The 23,280-nt window shown below is 37.1% G+C and overlaps 1 protein-coding gene across 14 annotated transcripts in view; it reads left to right on the top strand.

Moving 5' to 3' along the window:
- STIL (STIL centriolar assembly protein) overlaps positions 1 to 22,787 on the top strand; it is a 73,094-nt gene extending 50,307 nt beyond the window's left edge. For 13 of the 14 annotated variants that reach the window (XM_027581824.2, XM_027581790.2, XM_027581807.2 and 10 more), the window contains 3 exons: positions 5,909 to 6,122; positions 7,553 to 7,803; positions 21,286 to 22,787. In XM_027581824.2, coding sequence (XP_027437625.1) covers positions 5,909 to 6,122; positions 7,553 to 7,803; positions 21,286 to 22,072 — 1,252 coding nt within the window. In that variant the 3' untranslated portion in view covers positions 22,073 to 22,787. The remainder of the gene's footprint in view (positions 1 to 5,908; positions 6,123 to 7,552; positions 7,804 to 21,285) is intronic. The other variant, XM_027581793.2, reaches the window with a different exon arrangement.
- The last annotated feature ends 493 nt before the right edge of the window (positions 22,788 to 23,280 follow it).

Raw genomic sequence — 23,280 nt, 5'->3', positions numbered from 1 at the left:
GAAGGGATGGACTGGGTGACTTGGAAAGCTCCTTCCTGATTTTAAGAACAGTGTGTCTTTGTGTCTGAGGTACTAAATGGTGATTATAATAATTTCTATTTGTAAATTTTATTATTTGTTAAAATATCTGTGCATTATATTTTTGTTATTCCTTCAGGGTCTCAGACTTTTTTTAACTTTTTTTTTTAAGATTTTATGTATTTATTTGAGAGAGAGAGAGAGAGCACGAGCAGAGGGGAGAGGGAGAAGCAGGCTCCCCACCGAGCAGGGACCCCCAATGCAGGGCTCAATCCCAAGACCCTGGGATCACAACCTGAGCTGAAGGCAGATGCTTAACCAACTGAGCCACCTAGGCGCCCTGATCTCGGACTTCTTAATCAAATTTTATTTGAGAAAAAGAAACTAAATGTAGAATTATATCTTGCTTTAAACATTTTTATTTTGAAATTTTAGATTTACAGAAAAGTTAGAAAAATAGTAGAGTTCACCCAGGTTTCCCTATTCTTTTTTTAATTTATTTATTTATTTGAGAGAATGAGAGACAGAGAGAGTGCATGAGAGAGGGGAGGGCCAGAGGGAGAAGCAGACTCCCTGCCGAGTAGGGAGCCCGATGCGGGACTGGATCCCGGGACTCCAGGATCATGACCTGAGCTGAAGGCAGTTGCTTAACCGACTGAGCCACCCAGGCGCCCAGGTTTCCCTATTCTTAACACCTTCTATAACCATAGTAAAATGATCAAAACCAGAAAATTAACATTGGTACAATACTATATTAAACTGCAAATTCTAATTGTGCCAGTTTTTCCAGTAATGTACTTTTCTGTTCCAGGAACCAGTATAGGATTTCACATTCGTTTATTAGTTATGTCTCATTAGTCCAATCTGTAACAGATCCTCAGTCTTGTCTTTCATGACTTTGACACTTTTGATGAGTCAGTTATTTTGTAGAATGTCTCTTAATTTGGGTTTGTCTGATACTTTCTCATGATTAAACTGAAGTTTTGCATTTTTGGCAAGATTACTGCAAAGAGGTGTTTTGGCCCTGCCTTCTCAATGTATCCTATCAGTGGATTACATGATGTCACATGTTATTAACTTTGAACACTCAGTTAAGGTGATGTCTGTTAGTTTTTATTACTATTAAGTTGAAATTTTTCCCTTTGTAGTTAATAAATACCTTGAGGCAGATACTTTGAGACTGTAAATATTCTCTTCTTGAGCTTTCTCCCTCTGATTTTATCATCCATCTATAGATAAACCAATCGTGATGATTACTGTAGTATTTGAGTACTGATGATTTTATATTTTCCTCATTCCTTCTATATTTGTAAATTAGATTTCTTCTGTAAGGAAAAGCTGTTTTCCTTCTTCTCCTCTGCTTATGTATTCATTTATTTATGTCAATGTAGACTCCTGAACATTTCTTTTATTCTATGAGTTATAGTTCAAACTATTACTTATTTTATTTGCTTAAATTGTTCCAGTTTTAGTCTTTGGGAGCTCATTTAGATTGGCTTCTGTTTCCTTTGGAAAAGCCCTCATCCTTTTTCAAGCATGTTCTTATTTTTTGGCACCACAAGATGTTCCAGGATCATCTTGTATTTTCCCTGCCCCAACCCTGGAATCATCTACAGAAACCAGGAGCAGTTGTATCAGAGAACATATTTAGAAGCCAAGATTTGAGCAGTACTATATCATTGCTACTTTGTATCTTGCTTTTAGGCCCTCTTAGCTAGGATACACACACACACACACACACACACACACACACACACACACACACACACACACACACACACACACACACACACACACACACACACACACACACACACAGTTGTATCAGAGAACATATTTAGAAGCCAAGATTTGAGCAGTACTATATCATTGCTACTTTGTATCTTGCTTTTAGGCCCTCTTAGCTAGGATACACACACACACACACACACACACACACACACACACACACACACACACACACACACACACCCTTATTTATCTATCTATATTTGAAAATCCTTGACTTCATTCCATTCCTCTGACTCCAACTCAACACATCCCTTTTTCTTATTTATACCTTCTTTCCCCAACAGTGAGAAACCTGGCTTTCATGTACACTATAGTTATGTGTTCAGTTCTAGTGTACACATAATTTCAGAATTGCTTAGAATTCTGAAATGGATTTACTAGAGTATGTATATTTGTTTATAATTCTTTTTACCTTTAGCCTTACAGCTAAATGAAAATACCTTTTAACATAGTTATTTAGGTAGGCTATTTTCTTTCGTGTTTCCTTATGTGGTTATGTTATTTGTTTGTAATACCATTAGGTGGATTTGTTACTGCTTGTACTCCACTTGAGGGTCGCTCCATATTCTGGTTGATTTTATTTGTTCTTTAGGTATCTGAAACATTACTGTGGTTTTAACAGACCAAATTAGATAAAAAAGGTATATACTCAAAGAAGAGTTGCTCCATTCTCATTTCTGCCACCCTGTTCCCAAATCCCCCTTTTTCCTATCTCTTTTCCCACCCATCTCCTTTAGATAACCAATCTCTTTAGTTACTGTATTACCTTTCTTGTATTTCCTTTGCACAAATGAGCAAATGTGTCTCTATTTTCTTATGATACTTTTTTTTTTTAAGATTTTATTTATTTATTTGACAGACTCAGTAAGAGAGGGAACACAAGCAGGGGGAGTGGGAGAGGGAAAAGCAGGCTCCCCACTGAGCAGGGAGCCAGATGCGGGGCTTGATCCCAGGACCCTGGGATCATGACCTGGGCCGAAGGCAGACGGTTAATGATTGAGCCACCCAGGTGCCCCGATGCTTGTTTTTATATGAAGTGTAGAAAGGTAGCATGCCATAGGTATTTTCTTGAACTTTTCTCTTTTCCCTTAACAGTATGTACTGGAAATTACTCCACATCGGCCCTAGAGATCTTTCTTTATATGGCTATGTAATACTCCACTATGCAGATGTGCCATAGTTTAATAAACACTCTCCTACTTACAAGTATTTAGACTGTTTCCAGGGGGCGCCTGGGTGGCTCCGTTGGTTGAGCATCTGCCTTCGGCTCAGGTCATGATCCCAGGGTCCCGGATCCTGAGATTGAGCCCTGCTTTTCCCTCTCCCTCTGCCTCTCCCCATTGCTTGTGCTTTCTCTCTCTCTCAAATAATTAAATAAAACTTAAATTAAAAAAAAATAGACTGTTCCCAGTATTTTTCAATTACAATCATTGCTACAGTGATTACCTGGTGGCATGTGTATTTTTTAAGTTTTAGAAGTGGGATTTTTGCATCCAAAGTTAAGTGCATGTGTAATTTTGTTAAGCATTACCAAGTTTCCCTGCAGAAGGTTATACCAGTTTGTGGTCTCAGCAGCAATGAATAAGATTACCTGTTTTCCCACAGCTGTGCCAACAAAATATGTTGCCATATTTAAAAAATTTTTTTCCAGTCTAATAGGTGATAAATGGTATTGGTGGTGTTTTAATTTTCATTTTAAAAATTATGCATGAGTTGGATCACTTCTTCATGTTGAGAGTTATTTCCATATTTTTTTAAATTGTCAGTTTATGTCTCTCAGCATTTTTCTGCTAGAATTTTAGGTCCTTTGTCCTCTAATTTTTAAGTGTTCTTATATATTAGAGATGTTAGCTCTTTGTAGTATATGTTGTGAATACTTTCCAGTTTGTCAGTTGTTTTTTGACTTTGATGTTTTTTGCCATGTAAAAATTTTTATGTGGTCAAATTTATTGATTTTTTTCTTAGAATTATATCCTAACTGGTATTTTACAAATATCCATTTCAGCTAATATTTACTGAGCTTATCATATACCCAGTGAGTACTGGGTACTTCATATCAAGTTAAAATTAAGCAGTGTGGGGGGCACATGGGTGGCTCAAGTTGGTTAAGCGTCCGACTCTTGATTTCAGCTCAGGTCTTGATCTCAGGGTTGTGAGATCGAGTACTGCATCAGTTTCCACACTGGGCGTGGAGCCTACTTAAGATTCTGTCTCTGCCCCTGCCCCCCCCTAAAAAAATATTAAGCAATATGGGAAAAATTGGAAATAGGCTGAGTTTTAAAGAAGAGATGTATGGTTAGAAAAATTGTACCTATAAAATGAAATACGGGATGCCTAGGTAGTTCAGTTGTTAAGCACCTGCCTTCGGCTCAGGTCACGATCCCAGGGTCCTAGGATCGAGCCCTGTGTTGGGGTCCCTGCTCTGCAGGAAGCCTGCTTCTCCCTCTCCTGCTCCCCCTGCTTGTGTTCCCTCTCTGGCTGTCTCTCTCTCTCTGTCAAATAAATAAAAATTTTTTTTAAAAAATGAAATACTATGTAACAAAACTTGTTTTTAAGCATATTTAGTGAAATGAAAAGATACTTATGATATATAATGTTAGGTTTTAAAAAGCAGCCTCCAAAACTACCTTTGGTATGGTATAGTTTTTCAGAGAAAATACTACCTGTAAAAAAAAAAGTATAGATGGAAGTACTCTAAAATGTTAATAGTTTCTCTAGGTATTAAACTATGTACGAGGGGTGCCTGGATGGCTCAGTCGGGTAAGCATCTGCCTTCAGCTCAGGTCATGACCTCAGGTCCTGGGATTGAGCCCCATGTTGGGCTCCCTGCTGAGGGGGCAGTCTGCTTCTCTCTCTCCCTCTCTCCTAACCCCATTCTTGCTATCTCTCTCTCTCAATAAAATCTTAAAAAAAAAACAACTATGAGTTTTATTTTTTTTCATATTTGGTATAATTTTGAGCAGTTAGCTCACCTCTCTGTGCCTCATCTGTCAAATAGGCATGATATTGTAGTATCTATCTTACATGTCTTTTTGCTAAGGATTTTGTAAGAGGATGCACTTAAAACAATGCCTGGCCTGTAATAAGCTTTCTGCTAGCTAATATTTATTATTACCTTTCTCTACAATAGCCACATTATTCTTGTAAGAAATGTTTTTTAATATTCCTTTCCATAGTAAGTTTTAAAATATGTATTTATATGCTAAGTTTTGAAAGTAATAAATGCTCATTGTATAAAATTTGAAAAATATGTAAGAGCATAAAGAAGGAAAGAAATACTACCAAATATGTAATGTGATTATAAATGGCACCTTATGGCACCTTATGAACTCTTACTTGCCAGGGATCTTTTTTTTTTTTCTTTTTAAGAATTTATTTATTTGACAGAGCAAGCGTGAGAGTACAAGCAAGGGAAACCACAGGCAGAGGGAGAGTGGGGGAATAAATAGATATTCTCCTACTTTCCAATTTTCAAACTTCTGCAAACTGTTCCTTATTTTTTCAGTAGGTGGTTCTCTTGCTAGAGAGTACAAGCAAGGGAAGCCACAGGCAGAGGGAAACAAGCCTCCCCACTGAGCAGAGAGCCTATGCGGGGCTCAGTCCCAGGACTCTGGGATCATGACCTGAGCCGAAGGCAGACGCTTAACCAGCTGAGTTACCCAGGCACCCCTTGCCAGGGATCTTAACTATATTTCAAAACTTAAAGTAAACAAATAATATATTTAAAATTTTTAGATACTTGCATCAAGTTCAGGAGAAATCAACAGGTTGTTTGCCAGCTTTCAAAAAAAAAGTTGTCTGGGGCACCTGGGTGGCTCCCTGCTGAGCACTTTTTCCTCCCAGCTTGTGCTCTCTGTCCATATCTCTGTCTCTCTCTCTCAAATAAATAAATAAAAATCTTAAAAAAAAAAGTCTGAATATAAATAACATGACTTAAAAAGGTGTTATGTTTTGGTTTATGTACAGCCTATCAGGATGAGAGCTGAAAATACAAACCAGAGTGCTGTTTGAGTCTTATCCTTTTATTTCCAAGTTACTGCACTTTAAATATATGTTAAAGGCATATTGATAACTGACATATTACTTATATCCTTTCAAGCAGCTCTTCTCCAATTGTGAGAAAAGAACCTGATGTGCCTGTGTTCTTTCCGAATTCCGAGCTGGCAGAAAATGTAAGCATGTGCTTACAGAGTGGACCAACAGAGGGTGCCAGTAACAACTCTGTAACATCAGGGGAACCAAAAATTGAGCAAGTAATGCAACCCTTGCCTCATCAACCATCAGATAATCAGAAAATATACCAGGATTTATTGGTAAGAAAATGTAATACATTTCATCTTTTCTGAGATGATTATTTAGTTTAGGGTAGACTAGTTAAGGCTCTCCTATCTTTAAACTGATTGGGACCTTGATATAAAAAGATTTTCCCCAAATTAATGACACATAATTTATTTCTTTTAGCTTTTCATGATTATGATAACCTAAATTTTGTATAAGCATGCCAGTCATCAGATACTTAGATAGCCAGGGGAAAATCTTCAAAACAAAACAAAACAAAGTAAGTACCAGAAAAAATAAGGAACAGTTTACAGAAGTTTGAAAATTGGAAAGTAGGAGAATATCTATGGTAATATTGCATTCAGGTAAGCAGATTTTTACTGAATACTTAGCTTAATCTAAGAAAGTGTACTAAGTAAAGGGGCACCTGGGTGGCTCAGTCCGTTAAGCATCCAACTCTTGGTTTCAGCTCAGATCGTGATCTCATGGGTCATGAGATCGAGCCTTGCAGGGGGCTCTGCACTCAGCCGGGAGTCTCCTTGTGGATTCTCTCCTTCTGCCTTCCCGTTTACCACCTCCGCCCATCTCACTCTGTCTCTCGAATAAATAAATCTTAAAGAAAAAACAAAGTGAGCTAAGTGAATAATACAAAGATAAATATGATAGTCTCTGCTCTCAAGAACCTAGGGGAAATAGCACATAGATACCAGTAGCAAACAATTATAGGATAGGTTGAGAAGTTCTGTAAGCAAAGGCAGCATGGAATAATTCTGGATGATGGAAATAGTCATCTAGTCATCTTGGAAAAATTAGAATGTAAACTAAGACTTGAACTTGAAGTTGAATGACCCTGTCACTTCCATCCAAACTGTAGACTTTGGAACACCTGAATTCTCCATACTTCATAGGGCCCTAAGTATTCATCAGTGAACACGTAATTGATATTTGCCTGCTGGGTCCTATACTCGTGCTAATAGCTGTGTGCTCAGGGAATGAAATGGGCTCTAATGTTAGGAAGGCAGAGGTAGTATCACGGGTCATTCTCATTCAGAGGGAGAAAAGAGAGGAGTCAAATTCTGAAAGTAACATAAAAATCTAATTTATAACTCTGAAACATTACGATTTTTCACATGAAAGCATGATTTAAAACTTTTGTTTATAGTTACTATAAACCCTTGAAAACACTTGAAATATTACTCAAATGATTTTAAATCTGTTAGTTTTAAAATGAACAAGTTGTGAACACTAAATTTCCTCTAGGGTCTGGTGAAATCATTCGTTGAGATGGGCTTCCTTTATAAAAGCCCCATAATATAAAAAACTTCCAAATATACTTGATTCTTTATAGAATTTGGCTAGATATTATTTTGCTTTTCCCCGGCCTTACTTAAGCTGCTATTTACATTTTTGTTTCCTAAGATTGTTAATAGTGGTTTTTCAAGTATATCTTTTTTCTTTTCATCAGAGTCAAGTGAACCACCTACTGAATAACTCCTCCAAAGAAAATGAGCAGCCATCTACCAAAGCAGTAATTATTAGCCATGAATGCACCAGAACACAAAATGTTTACCATAGAAAGAAAAAAAAAAGTGATTCAGGTCTGGTAGACAAAGATTGTGTTCTTAATGCAACTCTTAAACAACTCAGAAGCCTTGGAGTAAAAATTGACTCTCCCACTAAAGTGAATAAAAATGTACATAAAGTGGATCACGCCAGGTAACTTTCAAATTTGTTTCATTTGTTTACTTATTTTCAAATTTTTATTTAAATTCTAGTTAATTAACATACAGTGCAATATTGGTTTCTGGAGTAGAATTCAGTGATTATAACTTACAAACAATACCTAGTGCTCATCATAACAAATGCCCTCCTTAATATCCATCACTCATTTAGTCCATTTCCCACCCACCTCCCTCCATCAACCCTGTTTCTTCTCTAAGAGTCTCTTATGGTTTGTTTCCCTTTTTTCTTTTTCCCCCTATGTTTGTTTATTTCTTAAATTCCACATATGAGTAAAATCATGGTATTTGTCTTTATCTGACTTATTTCGTTTAGCATAATACATTCTAGCTCCATCCACATCGTTGCAAATGGCAAGATTTAATTCTTTTTGATGGCTGAGTAATGTTCCACTTTATATATATATACCACATTTTTATCCATTTCATCGGTCAGTGGACCTTTGGGCTCCATAATTTGGCTATTGTTGATAATGCTGCTATAAACATCAGGGTGCACATACCCCTTCGAATCTGTATTTTTGTATCTGTTAGGTAAATAACTAGTAGTGCAATTACTGGATCGTAGAGTAGTTCTATTTTTAACATTTTGAGGAACCTCCAAACCGTTCTCCAGAGGGGCTGCACCAGTGCTATACCAGTTTGCATTCCCACCAACAGTATACCTGTTGTTTCTTGTGTTGTTAATTTTAGCCATTCTGACAGGTGTGAGGTGGTATCTCATCCTGGTTTTGATTTGTATTTCCCTGATGAGTATTATTGTTGAGCATCTTTTCATGTGTCTTTAGCAATCTAGATGTCTTTTTTGGAACAGTGTCTGTTCATGTCTTCTGCCCATTTCTTAAGTGGGTTATTTGTTTTTTGGATGTTGAGTTTGATAAGTTCTTTATAGATTTTGGATGCTAACCCTTTATCAGATATGTCATCTGCAGATACCTTCTCCCATTCCGTAGGCTGCCTTTTAGTTTTGTTGATTGTTTCCTTCACCGTGCAGAAGCTTTTTATCTTGATGAAGTCCCAATAGTTCATTTTTGCTTTTGTTTCTCTTGCCTATGGTGACGTGTCTAGTAAGAAGTTGCTATGGCTGAGGTCAAAGAGGTTTCTTCCTGTGTTCTCTAGGATTTCAATGGTTTCCTGTCCCACATTTAGGTCTTTCATCCATCTTGAATTTATTTTTTTGCATATGGTGTAAGAAAGTGGTCCAACTTCATTCTTCTGCATGTTGCTATCCAGTTTTCCTAACACCTTTCATTGAAGAGACTGTCTTTTCCATCGGATAGTCTCTCCTGTTTTGTCAAGTAATCGATTAGATGCATCATATAGTTGTGTAATAAAGCTTGTTTTAAAAGATGAAAAAATTTTAGGGGACGCCTGGGTGGCTCAGTCTGTTAAACATCTCTCTTTGGCTCAGTTCATGATCTCAGGGTCCTAAGACTGAGTCCCACATCAGGCTCCTTGCTTAGGGAGCCTGCTTCTCCCCCTGCTTGGGCATGCTCTCTCTCTCTCACTCTGACAAATAAATACATTTTTTAAAAAAGATGAAAAAAATTTAGGTGTATTGCAGCAATCTTATGAGAAAAAGGTATAAGCTTGCCACTCAATTCAGTTGATTCATCATTTATTCAGGGCCTACTATGTGTGTGATAACAAACCATCTCTACCCTATAGTAGAAGAGTGGGTTTTACATACATAAGAGATATTGTGGGGTGTTGGGTGAAGATGCCAACAAAATGCTCTGGGAGTCTTGGAGAAAGAAATGGACTCTTACTCATTTCTGGTGTTTGGAAGGTCTTCCTGGAGGTGATAGGGTCTGTGTCAGCTACTGGATATTCAGTTATGCAGTTGTACCATCTAAAAGGCAAAAACATTCCTTTCCTTAGGAATGTGTTTTGAACAGTATAGTCCTACAAAGCTTACTTTTTGCTTACCAATTACAATTAGCCATGTTCTTCTGTTCAGATTCCTCTTCATCAAAGATGATTTAGCACATACTTGTTTTTAAAATCTGCAAATTATATTAAGATTAGCATGTTTCCTGTTAATTATTTTTATTGTTTTCTAGTTGTAAAAGTAATACAGTCTCATGATTTAAGAAAGTATTAAATAACACACAAGAATATCAGGTAAAATGTAAAAGTTCCAACTCCCCAAATTCCTCAATCTGACCTCCCCCCAAGGTTACTTCTCTTAACTGTTTCTTTTGTATTCTGTAGAATTGTTCCATGCATGTTCAAGTGTATGTGGGTTTGAAGAGTATTGCAATTTATTTCTTTTGTTTTGTTTGCTTAAAATTATGTCTTTTATTTATATGTATATGCAGTTCTTTTGCATGCATTTAAACAGCTGCATAATATTCTGTTGTACCCATATACTATCAGATAGTGAACCTGTCCTCTGTTAATGGACTTTTAGGCTGAATCTCTTATTTCTTATCTCAAACAATGCTAAGTAAACATAATTCTATAGGAATTTGTATATTTGTTGGATAAACTCTTAGAAGTAGGCAGGATCAAAGGATATGTGCATTTAAAGTTTTGGTAGTTGCTGCCATTGCCAGCCAAAATAGTTGTACCAATTCACATTCCTACCAACAGTGTAAGAGAGTTAAGGCTAGCATTTTTGAAGGTTTTATCTAAATACTGTGAGATGGCGGCTACGTAATGCATGTTGGAATATACAAATCACCCTGCTATCTGTGTGGAACAGTGTATTTTGGTGTGGTGCCTTTGCCGGGGGTGGGGGGGAAGATTTTAAGTAATTATTTCTTCAGAGTGGTTACCCAGTTTTAATGTCTTTACAGTGATACATTGGAAATAATAAATTTCTAGTATATAATGAACTTGATTGGTATTTTAGATGCTTTAGAATGAAATGGAAAGTAAAGTCTTTTTGATTTATCAGTGTGGGGTAGTCATTGTTTTAATCAGGATTATTCTGTTCTTTATTTAAATAATAATTTACATTATAAATTTATACTATGAAAAGTATACATGCTCAGGGTTGGTGTTTTAGAAAATGAAGAAAATGTCATTGAACTTACAACATCTGAAGAAAATCAGCTTTTTAAGAAACAGTTGCAGTTTTACTATATATACAATTTAAGAAATGTTTTCTTTAAGCATTTTAATATTGTGATCTTTATCCATTTTTAAAATTGAAAAACTCATGGATATACGTTCATAGATAGGATTTTAACTTCGTATAAGATAATTTTCTCAAGGAAGTGAAAGCCAATATGAAAAAAAATTGTTTTCAGTTCAAAGCAATATATTAAATTAAGTATTTCCATAGAGGGGTAGGCTGGCAAAAACCTAACAGTAACATAGCTATATCTTCATATGAAAAAAAATTTTTTAAGTCATATTATACGGTATAAGTTGTATAAAATATTGTAGAGCTTTGGAAATAGAGTTTGCTATTTGTTTTGTTTTCATTGTCAAGGTAATATAAACTTACTTTGTAAAATATAGGAAAAAACTGTATCCATACCAAACTCATTTATTATGAAAGCTTTACTTTTGTTTTTCCTTTTATTCTTTATCTAAAATTATTTTGTTTTTAGATTTTATTTTTATTTATTAGAGAGAGAGAGAGCATGAGCAGGGGAAGGGGCAGAGGGAGAAGTAGACTCCCCTGTGAGCAGGGAGCCCAGTGCGGGGCTCGATCCCAGGACTCTGGGATCATGACCTGAGCCAGAGTCAGATGGTTAACTTTTTTCTTTGCTGTGCAAAAGCTTTTTATCTTGATGAGGTCCCAGTAGTTCCTTTTTGCCTTTGTTTCCCTTGCCTTTGGAGATGGGTCTAGCAAGAAGTTACTGTGGCCAAGGTCAAAGAGGTTGCTGCCTGTGTTCTCCTCTAGGATTTTGATGGATTCCTGCCTCACATGTAGGTTTTTCATCCATTTTGAATTTCTTTTTGTGTATGGTGTAAGAAAGTGGTCCAGTTTCATTCTTCTGCATGTTGCAATCCAGTTTTCCCAACACCATTTGTTGAAGAGACTGTCTTTTCCATCAGATAGTCTTTATTACTTTTTCAAGGATTAGTTGACCATATAGTTGTGGGTCCATTTCTGGGTTCTCTTTTCTATTCCATTGATCTGTGTGTCTCTTTTTTGTGCCAGTACCATACTGTCTTGATGATGACAGCTTTGTAATAGAGCTTGAAATCCGGAATCGTGATGCCTCCAGTCCAGAACTGTGATGCCACCGGTTTTGGCTTTCTTTTTCAGAATTGCTTGGGCTGTTCGGGGTCTGTTGTGATTCCATACAGATTTTAGGATTATTTGTTCCAGCTCTATGAAAAAAGTTGATGGTATTTTGATAGGGATTGCATTGAATGTGTAGATTGCTCTAGGTAGCATAGACATTTTAATGATATTTGTTCTTCCAATCCATGAACATGGAACGTTTTCCCATTTCATTTTGTCTTCCTCAGTTTCTTTCCTGAGTGTTCTAGTACAATCCTTTGTCTCTTTGGTTAGGTTTATTCCTAGGTATCTTAGGTTTTGGGCAATTGTAAATGGGATCGACTCCTTAATTTCTCTTTCTTCTCTCTCACCATTGGTGTATAGAAATGCAACTGATTTCTGTGCATTGATTTTATATCCTGCCACTTTGCTGAATTCCTGAATGAGTTCTAGGGGTGGAGTTTTGGATTTTCCACATAGAGTATCATGTCATCTGCAAAGAGTGAGAGTTTGACTTCTTTGCTGATTCAGATGCCTTTTGTTTCTTTTTGTTGTCTGATTGCTGAAGCTAGGACTTCTAGTACTATGTTGAATAGCAATGGTGATAGTGGACATCCCTGCCATGTTCCTGATCTTAGGGGGAAAACTCTGTTTTGCCCTATTGAGAATGATATGCACTGTGGACTTTTCATAGATGGCTTTTATGATACTGAGGTATGTTCCCTCTATCCCTACACTATGAAGAGTTTTAATCAGGAAAGGATGCTGTACTTTGTCGAATGCTTTTTCTGCATCTGTTGGAAGGATCATAGGGTTCTTGTCCTTTTATTTATGTATTGTATCACATTGATTGATTTGCGGATGTTGAACCACCCTTGCAACCCAGGAATAAATCCCACCTGGTTGTGAATAATCCTTTTAATGTACTGTTGGATCCTATTGGCTAGTATTTTGGTAAGAATTTTTGCATCCATGTTCATCAGGGATATTGTTCTGTCATACTCCTTTTTGGTAAGGTCTTTGGTTTTGGGATCAAGGTAATGCTGGCCTCATAGAAAGAGTTTGAAAGTTTTCCTTTCATTTCTACTTTTTGAAACAGCTTCAGAAGAGTAAGTATTAATTCTTCTTTAAATGCTTGGCAGAATTCCCCTGGGAAGCCATCCAGCCCTGGGCTCTTATTTGTTGGCAGATTTTTGATTGCTGCTTCAGTTTCCTTGCTGATTATGGGTCTGTTCAGGTTTTCTATTTCTTCCTGTTTCAGTTTTGGGAGTTTATACATCTCTAGGAATGCATCCATTTCTTCCAGATTGCCTAATTTGTTGGCATAATAGCTGCTCATCATATGTTCTTATAATTGTATTTCTTTGGTGTTGGTTGTGATTTTGCCCCTTTCATTCATGATTTTATTTATTTTGGTCCTTTCTCTTTTCTTTTTAATTAAGTCTGGCCAGGCGTTTGTCGATCTTATTAATTCTTTGAAAGAACCAGCTCCTAGTTTCCTTGATCTGTTCTACTGTTCTTTTGGTTTCTATTTCATTGATTTCTGCTCTAATCTTTATTAGTTCTCTTCTCCCACTGGGTTTAGGCTTTATTTGCTGTTCTTTCTCCAGCTCCTTTAGGTGTAAGGTTAGGTTGTGTTTTTGAGACCTTTCTTATTTCTTGAGAAAAGTTTGTATTGTTACATACTTCCCTCCTAGGACCACCTTTGCTGCATCCCAAAGGTTTTGAACAGTTGTATTTTCATTTGTTTCCATGACTTAAAAAAAAAAAAATCTTCAATTTCCTTGTTGACCTGTTCTTTAGTAGGATGCTCTTTAGCCTCCATGTATTTGAGTTCTTTCCAAATTTCCTCTTGTGATTGAGTTCCAGCACTGTGGTGTGAAAATATGCAGGGAATGATCCCGATCTTTTGGTACCAGTTGAGACCTGATGTGACCCAGTATATCATCTGTTCTGCAGAATGGTCCATGTGCACTCGAGAAGAATGTGTATTCTGTTGCTTTAGGATGGAATATACTCTGAGCGTATCTGTGAAGGCCATCTGGTCCAGTGTGTCATTCAAAACCCTTGTTTCCTTGTTGATATTCTGCTTAGATGATCTGTCCATTGCTGTGAATGGTGTGTTAAAGTCCCCTACTATTTCTTATTGTATTATTATCAGTGTGTTTCTTTAATTTTGTTAATTGGTTTATATAATTGGCTGCTCCCATGTTAGGGGCATAAATATTTACAATTGTTAGATCTTCCTGTTGGATAGACCCTTTATGATATAGTGTCCTTCCTCATCTCTTACTACAGTCTTTGGTTTAAGATCTAATTTGTCTGATATAAGGATTGCTACCCCAGCTTTCTTTTGATATCATTAGCATGATAAATGGTTTTCTACCCCCTACTTTAAATCTGGAGGTGTCTTTGGGTCTAAAATGAGTCTCTTGCTGACAGACAGCATATCGATGCGTCTTGCTCTTTTATCTAATCCAGTACCCTGTGTCTTTTGATTGGGGCAATTAGCCCATTTATATTCAGAGTAACTGTCAAAGGTTGGGAATTTAGTGCCATTGTATTACCTGTAAAGTCACTGTTTCTGTATATTGTCTCTATTCCTTTCTGGTCTCTGTTACTTTTGGCCTGTCTCTTCGCTTAAAGGATCCCCTTTAATATTTCTTGCAAGGCTGGTTTAGTGATCACAAATTCTTTTAGTTTCTGTTTGTCCTGGAGGCTTTTTATCTCTCCTCCTATTTTGAATGACATCCTTACTGGATAAAGTATTCTTGACTGCTTATTTTCTCATTTAGCACCCTGAATATATCATGTCATTCCTTTCTGGCCTGGCAGGTCTCCGTGGATAGGCCTACTGCCAGTCTAATGTTTCTACCCTTATGGGTTACAGACCTCTTGTCCTGAGCTGCTTTCAGGATTTTCTCTTTGTCTCTGAGATTTGCAAGTTTCACTATTATGTCAAGGTGTTGACTCTTTTTATTGATTTGAGGGTGTTCTCTGTGCCTCCTGAACTTGAATGCCTGTTTCCTTCCCCAGATTAGGGAAGTTCTCAGCTATAATTTGCTCCAATATATCTTCTGCCCCTCTCTCTCTTTCCTCTTCTTTTGGGATTCCAATTGTTATAATATTGTTTTGCTTTATGGTATCACTTATCTCTTGAATTCTCCCCTCATGATCCGGTATTTGTTTATCTTTCTTTTTCTCAGCTTCTTTATTCTCTGTCATTTTGTCTTCTATATCACTAATTCTTTTCTTCCTCATTTATCCTAGCAGTTAGAGCCTCCATTTTTTATTGCATCTCATTAATAGCCTTTTTAATTTTGACTTGATTAGATTTTTAGTTCTTTTATTTTTCTAGAAAGGGATTGTGTAGTGTCTTCTATGCTTATTTTGAGCCCAGCCAGTGTCATCCTGAGACCATGCTGTCCCACCTAGGATTCCGCCCTGTTTACCCACCTGAGCACTTTTCAGGCCCCGATGTCCCTCACCGGAGCAGACTTCTGAAAGTTCTGATTTAGTGCCCTATCACCTGCCGGTAGCCGGCTGACAGAAGCCCCCTCCCCTCTACGGTTTATCCTCCCATATATCACCTCGGATTCACTTCTCTGCACCTCCTACCTTGCAGAAAGTGGTCACTTTTCTATTTGTAGATTTGCAGCTCTCCTTTTCTTTGATCACCGGTTGAATTTGCAGGTGATTTGATGGCTATCCAGCTGAATTCCTGGGAGCAGATGAAACTAAGTTCTCCTACTCCTCCACCATCTTGGACTATCGCCTATGCACTATTTTTCATTTAATCCTTAACAGTAATCTGTGTGGTAGACACTATTACTCCTGTTTTATAGATAAGGAAATTAAGTATCAATTTGCTCAAGGCCCCATAGCTATGATTTTAAACCTACTCTTCTCTAACTCCAAACTCCAAAGTTGTTTTGTTTTGTTACTGTTTTGCTCTATTGCTTACTGCTTATTTAATTAATAAACATGGTGGTACGTGTTTTGACCATGCTGTGTCTACCAAAAAAAAACCCAAAATTTTTTTTAGCTTTACATTAGGAAATGTTTCCAAGTTGTTGTAACCCTGTCTAAGCATCATATTTAATAGGGATATAATAATCCATTAAGTGGGACATAGCATTTGTTTACCTTACCCTTCTCCTCTTGTCAGAACTGAAAAGAACTTGTGAAGTTAGTTTCAATTTCTTAAATTACTTTTTTATTTTTATTTTTTAAAGATTTTCATTTTTAAGTAATCTTGACACCCAACGTGGAGCTTGAACTTACAACCCTGAGATCAAGAGTCACATGCTCTACTGTCTGAGCCAGCCAGGCACCCCAGTTTCTTACTTTTTTTTTTTTTTAAGTGGGCTCCATGCCTAGCTTGAACTACACCTGCACTGAGATCAAGAGTCAGATGCTTAACTGACTGAGCCAGTCAGGTGCCCCAGTTTCTTACTATTTTAAATGTTGCTATGATGAACATCTTTTTGCAAAGATTGCATTTTTTTAGTTTTAGGATTATTTCTTTAGAGACTCAGAAATGGGAAGGCTAAGTCAAAAAGGTAGGAAAATGTTAAAGCTGTTGCTACATTGCTTTTTGAAAGAGTAAGGTTTTGCAGTCTTACCAGCTATATGTCTTACTATTTCACCAGTACTTTCACTCATTTCACTTTAATAAATACATATTGAACTTCTATTTTGAGCCAGCTCTGAGAGACATTATGGCATACAAGAAAACCTGTTGAAGACATCTTTGCCCTCACAGAGCTCATAGTGTAGTGGAGAAGACACACAGATAGTCAACTATAATATAATCTGTTGCCTCCTTTGAAAAGGACAGATACAGTTCGTTGTAGAAGCACGTAGGAGAGGTAGCTAACAGCAGTATTTTCGTACTGTATTATAATTACCCCATATTAAAATTGCCCTTTTTAAGATTTTAGGGGGGGCGAAGGGGAGGGAGAAGAACAAGCAGACTCTGTGCTGAGTGTGGAGCCTGATGCAGGACTCGATCTCATGACCCTGAGATCATGACCTGAACCAAAACCAAGAACCAGACGCCCAACTGCACCACCCAAGTGCCAAAAATTGGCCTTTTAAAAGATGTGTGCTAATTTAGACCAAAAATATCTTAAGCTATTCTTAATTTATGTTTTATTGATTATTAATGGGTTCTACATATTATTAAAAATGAAACTGGGGCACGTGGTGGCACAGTTGGGTAACCGTCTGACTCTCTTTCAGCTCAGGTTGTGATCTCGGGGTCATGAGATCAAGTTCTCCATTGGGCACCATTTCAGTGTGGAGTCTACCTGAGACTCTCTCCCTCAGACTCCCCAATCAATCAATCAATCAGTCAATAAACTTTTTAAAAAGAAAGGTTTAAAAATGAAACTACACTGAAACTGTTTCTAACACATAGAAGTCAGATTTTGTCTGTCATTAATTTTAGGCTAGGAGAATACTCCAAACATAAGACCATCTAAATACCTAATTAATTCACATTGTTTCACAGTTTGTCTTAAACTCAGTATAATCTATCACTCTCTACCAACTTCCAGCTTACGCAGCATTGGTATTTGCAAGGTTCTTTGCTGTTACTTTTACCTGGAATACTCTTTTTGACCTTTCTGCCTGCCAGATCCTCTTATCTGTCCTTCAAAACTGAATGCACATGATACCTCCTTTGTCAAGGTTCCCTGGACCCCTCCCCAGAATATTGACGTTTTTAGTCAGAAGACCTTGTTCCTAGTAGATTATAGCATGTTCTTGTGATGGTCTTTCCAGCAAGATCATGAGCTTTATATATCTCTGAATCCTCTTTTCTTCTACCACATTTGGTGGGCCTCCCATGAGTCATTTGCTAAATTAGTGAAATCCCAACTGTTTGGGTCATCACTGAAGCTTACAGTGAATGCTTTATTTTTTAGCACCTTTGTAGTATTTATTGTCACTATTTATGGTCTTGTTATCTTTTAACACATATGAGTATGATATGTAACTGGTATGCTTAAAGTTCATAAGGCAGTTGTTTAGAATTTAAGGTACATTGTCCTGTAGAAATAGTGTTAGAAATTAGTTTAGTATTCCAAGAAAGTACTGTACAATTCTTACAGTCCACACTGTTCCCCCTAGTTCTCTATACCACCTATTCTTTGTCATTGTACCTATTTGAAAACTTATTTCATGTTCCAGTTCTGGACTTCAGGAGCAGGTCCTCCCACCAGATAAGTAGCTGAGACAAGGGAAGGAAGATTTCCTTTCTTTCTTTCTTTCTTTTTTTTTTTTGTTTTAAGATTTTATTTACTTGAGAGAGCAAGTGTATACGAGCATTGGGGGTTGGGGAGGAGAGGGAAAAGTAGACTCCCAACTGAGGAAGGAGCCCAATGCAGGGCTTGATCCAGGACCCTGGTATCATGACCTGAGCTGAAGGCACACACTTAACCTGAGCCACCCAGGTGCCCCAAAGATTTCCTTTCTGCTTTCCTGTTCCAGAATACTGCAGAGATTCGGCAGCAGAGCAATGAAAGAAGGTCCTAGACAACCCTAGAAATTGTAGGGAAGATGGAGATTGTGGTTTTAGTGTCTGGCAACAGCCTCTATAGGCATATTTTCAATTCCTTTCAAATTCAAAACAGATCTTAAGCAGTCTCTTTAGTTGCTTTCTTCCTTTCTACTTATTAGTTGAAAACCCTATGTAGGATAAGTAGGAGGTGACTAATTGAGATTCAAACAGGACAGTAAAGTTAAGGTTGGTTTTCATCTTTAAGTTGGAATGATTTTTGAGCTTCCCTTGATTGTCAGCCTGTGACTCTCATATACAAACATAAATGGATTCTCATCATCCTTTTGTGACTGCCCATATAATGAGATTCTACCATAGTATATTTGTGCTCAAGGGTGTTAGGATTTGATTAGTGGAATGGCCTCCTTTTGCTTCTCATCTTTAATTACCCCGGTGTTTATATGCATTGATTCTGAATATTATTGATTTGTTTTGTTTTCAAAGTCATGTTGTTTTCCCTAACCCCATATTGAAACTAGCGAGCTGTGTTATACAATGAAACTTGAAGAGGGGCGCCTGGGTGGCTCAGTCGTTAAGCGTCTGGCTTCGGCTCAGGTCATGATCCCAGGGTCCTGGGATCGAGCCCCGCATCGGGCTCCCTGCTTGGCGGGAAGCCTGCTTCTCCCTCTCCCTCTGCCTCTGCTTGTGTTCCCTCTCTCGCTGTGTCTCTCTCTGTCAAATAAATAATATCTAAAAAACAAACAAACAATGAAACTTGAAGAACCTTCTAAACTGATATTGACTGGTTTATGGATTTATATAGATTCTTTAGCTATTCTATAAAAGAAAATCTAATTCAAATTAGACCTTTTTCTAAATATTTAAGTTTGAACTAGAAGTTTTTTTTGTCTATCCACATTATTTACATTAATATTATCTCTAGAGATATACATATATATATTTTAACATGTACAGGTATCCTGATTTACTATGCAAATTGCTTACAATTTTGAAGAAATAGGCAAAGTAGAAAAAGATTTTATATTCAGAAGATAATGTCACTATGAACATTTCATAAAAGAATAATGTCTAGGGGTGCTTGGTGGCTCAGTTGGTTAAGCGTCTGCCTTCAGCTCAGGTCATGATCTCAGGGTCCTGGAATCGAGCCCCCTGCATCGGCCTCCCCTGCTTCTCCCTCTCCCTCTGCTGCCCTCCCTGCTTGTGCTCTCTCACTCGCTCACTCTCAAATAAAATTGTTAAAAAAAAAAAAGAAGAATGTCTAGATAAATTGGTATCTCTTCCATCATATTAAGATGGTCTCCAAAGCAGAAAGTACCAAGAACATTAAGGAAAGATTACAGGGTGGTTTTAAAGAGCAACATTATTGAGCACACTGTTCCATTGTTGGTGATGACATCACTGGTTTCAGGAACATTAGTGGTTGGAAATAGTTTCTTCAAAATTTCAGGTGCTTCTCAGAATGAAAATACCTGGTCGTTATTTGGGTTTTATGGTGGTAGGGATGCAGGAGTGGCTGGCATATATAGAACAGCTCCATATCGGGTGATATGGAAAGTCCTATCAATGTTTTTGACCAGAATATAATGTTTACCACAACAAATGGTACACAAAGGATTCTAAGTTTAGGGAACAGAAAAACTGATGGCAAAATACAAATTGTTGAATATAGTATAGTGAAACAGTGGTTGTAGAGCCCCAGAGAAGAGGGCAGACCTGGTCTCAGCTTTTCAGTTCCTAGCTGTTCAGGTTAGGGAAAGCAGTTAAAAATCTCTCTTCCTTAGTTTTTTCAACAGTAAAATCAAGATAATAGTACTTACTTCTTTTATTCCTTTAGTAAATATTTAATGAGTGCCTCCTATGTACCAGGACTGTTTCTAGCCCCCAAGGATATTGAACGGGGGGGGGGGGTATGTTAAAAATCCCTGCCCTCATGGGGTTTCATGAAGGAGTTAGTTGATAAATAAAAAATGTGAGTTAAATATATGAACTGCAATAAATGACACAAATGTGAAGTGTTGGAGAGTGAAGAATGAGGTCAGAATATTTGAAAGGGAAAACATCTCCGAGATGTCTTCTGTGAGGATTAAATGAGATACTGAATATTTAGCAGAGTGCCTGGGATATAATAAGGCATCAATAAAAATTAGCAGCTATTATTGTATTTATGATATTAAGGAAAAAGGCAAGTCAATTAGTTAATGAGATAACACCAATCAAAAGTGGGTTGAAGATTATATCTTCATAATGAAAGAAAATTAGTGTATACAGAGATACATTAGTCCATATCCAGAGACTGGTTGATGTCTTTCACTCATTACAAATGGAATCTCTTCAACTGTGAACAATTTAATATTCTGAGCTACTCACCAAAGCTTGTAAATGTTATATCATCAGATGTTTTTTCTGTTTGATTTTATTTTTGTTTTATTACCAAAATTGAATGGCTTTTATATTTTGGGGTGCTGTATTTATTCTTAAAACCATGATTGATGTATAAATTTAGGAAAACTAGTTTGTATTCCACTTTCAGTCTTTGAATCATGGATTACCTTCTGATTTATCGTATTTATCTCTTGAATGTATCTGGATCATTAAGTCTTAGATGTTTGAGCACTCACCTAAAAAAGCACCATGAAGCTTAAAGTGAAGACCTTTTGTTACTTTCATGGAGTGGAATACATTTGGAATAACATGATTTTGGTGCTCAAAATAAGATAAATGATGGCTTACTCCTTTGTGTCTTTCAGTGTGTTGGCATGCATCAGCCCTGAAGCAGTGATTTCTGGATTAAACTACATGTCATTTGCTAATGTTGGCATGAGTGGCTTAAGCCCCAGCGGTGTGGATTTGAGCATGGAGGCAAATGCTATAGCTCTGAAATATTTAAATGAAAGTCAGCTGTCACAACTATCTCTCACTCGATCAAACCAAAATAACTGCGACTCATCTTTTAGCCTTCTCCATATTAATACAGACAGAAGCACAGTGGGGCTTAGTTTAATTTCACCAAACAACATGTCATTTGCAACCAAAAAATATATGAAGAGATACGGACTCATACAAAGCAGTGATAACAGTGAAGATGAAGAGGAGCCTCCAAACAATACAGATAGCAAGAGTGAACATTTATTGAATCAAAATCTTACATCCATACCTGAACAATTTGACTGTCAAAAAGAACCTTCTAGGAATGCCTGTGAAATAATTAATCATTATAACTGTGAATCCGTGAGCACCCACGCAGATACACCAGTATTGAGAAATATTACAAATGAAGTTGTTCAGCCAAAAGCAACCCAGCAATTGAATGAAAACCCAGCTTTCTTATTAAAAAACCTTAAGCCAAGTCCTGCAATGAACCTCCGAACCGGAAAAGCAGAGTTTACCCAACATCCTGAGAAAGAAAATGAAAAGGACACTCAAATTCTTCCCGAAAGTTTGAAACCTGAAACTTTAAAGCAAATGAGTAGTATGAATTCAGTAGGCACCTTCTTAGATGTAAAGCAGCTCAGACAGTTGCCAAAATTATTTTAAACCTTAAACTCACCTCCCATGAGGATGGGGTGTCTCTTGAAGAGACTTAGGGAAGCCAGAGCCTTTGGTAGTTTGGGGATGCCTAAGCATTCTAGGGGCCAGTCTGTTTTTGGTAGCTGCTGATTATGAAGAGCTGAGCAGTTGACCTGATGGTCTATGAGATGGTGCACTTGTAGAGGAGGGTGAAGTGCTCTGTTCAAGTAGAGCTTGTTCAGCATCCCTGCAATCTTTTTTAAACAAATCCTGAGATCAGTTATTTTGACAAATTTAGGTAAACCAGTACTATCCAACTCTGAATCTGAACTGCTCTTTTATGCTGTAAATTGTGAAAAGTAACTCCATTTTCCTAGCATGTTGCATCTCTGCATCTATCATCACCTGAAATAACGTAAAATAAACTTATCATGACCCTGACTAAATTAGCTAAATCAACCCTTACTGAATTTAAGGGGAAAGTTTTATTTTTAAAAATAACTTTAAGATCTTTTATATAATGAGTATAGATGTTCTCTTAATTAAGATGCATATTGGTTAAATTCTGTGGAAGTAAAGCTTTTGCAGTCTGGTGGGTTGATGTTAATGTAACATTTTTAGCTTACAGCACTAGCTATCACAAAATAAAATGATTGAGTATGAATGTGTTTTATAAACTTTGAGTATTTCAAGTGTTTTCATATTTTTTAATAGAACTTAATAAAAATGTCTAGATTTACTGTTTTCCTCTATAGCATATCCTTCTCTCCTTGTTTTGAAAAATCTTTTTTGACTCCCAGAAAGTTACAAAAATAATAACACAGTTCAGGTATACCCTTTACCCAGCGATCCCCAATTATAGTAGTTTACATAACCATAGCAAATGATCAAAACCAAGAAATTGATGTTGGGTACAATATTAGTAACTAAACCACAGACCTTTCAGGTTTCACAAGTTTCTACATCTACTCATTTATTTACTTTTTGGTGTGTAACTCTATGAAATTTTGTCACTTATAGATTTGTATAACCTCCACCACAGTCAGCATACAGAACTGTTCCATCACCACAAAGAACCTCCCTAGGGCTGTCCTTTTAAAATACAATCCGCACCCCCGCCCCCAGCCCTAATCCCTGACAGCCAGTGGTCTGTTCTCCATCACTAGAATGTTGTCATTTTGAGGATGTTAATATAAATGGCATCACGGTGTATAACTTTTTTTTTTAAAGATTTT

Source organism: Zalophus californianus, chromosome 4 (assembly GCF_009762305.2).
Source record: "Zalophus californianus isolate mZalCal1 chromosome 4, mZalCal1.pri.v2, whole genome shotgun sequence".
NCBI classification, from domain to species: Eukaryota; Metazoa; Chordata; class Mammalia; order Carnivora; family Otariidae; genus Zalophus; species Zalophus californianus.
The sequence above is the reverse complement of the archived record's forward strand: the minus strand, read 5'-3'. Positions and strand labels throughout refer to the sequence as shown.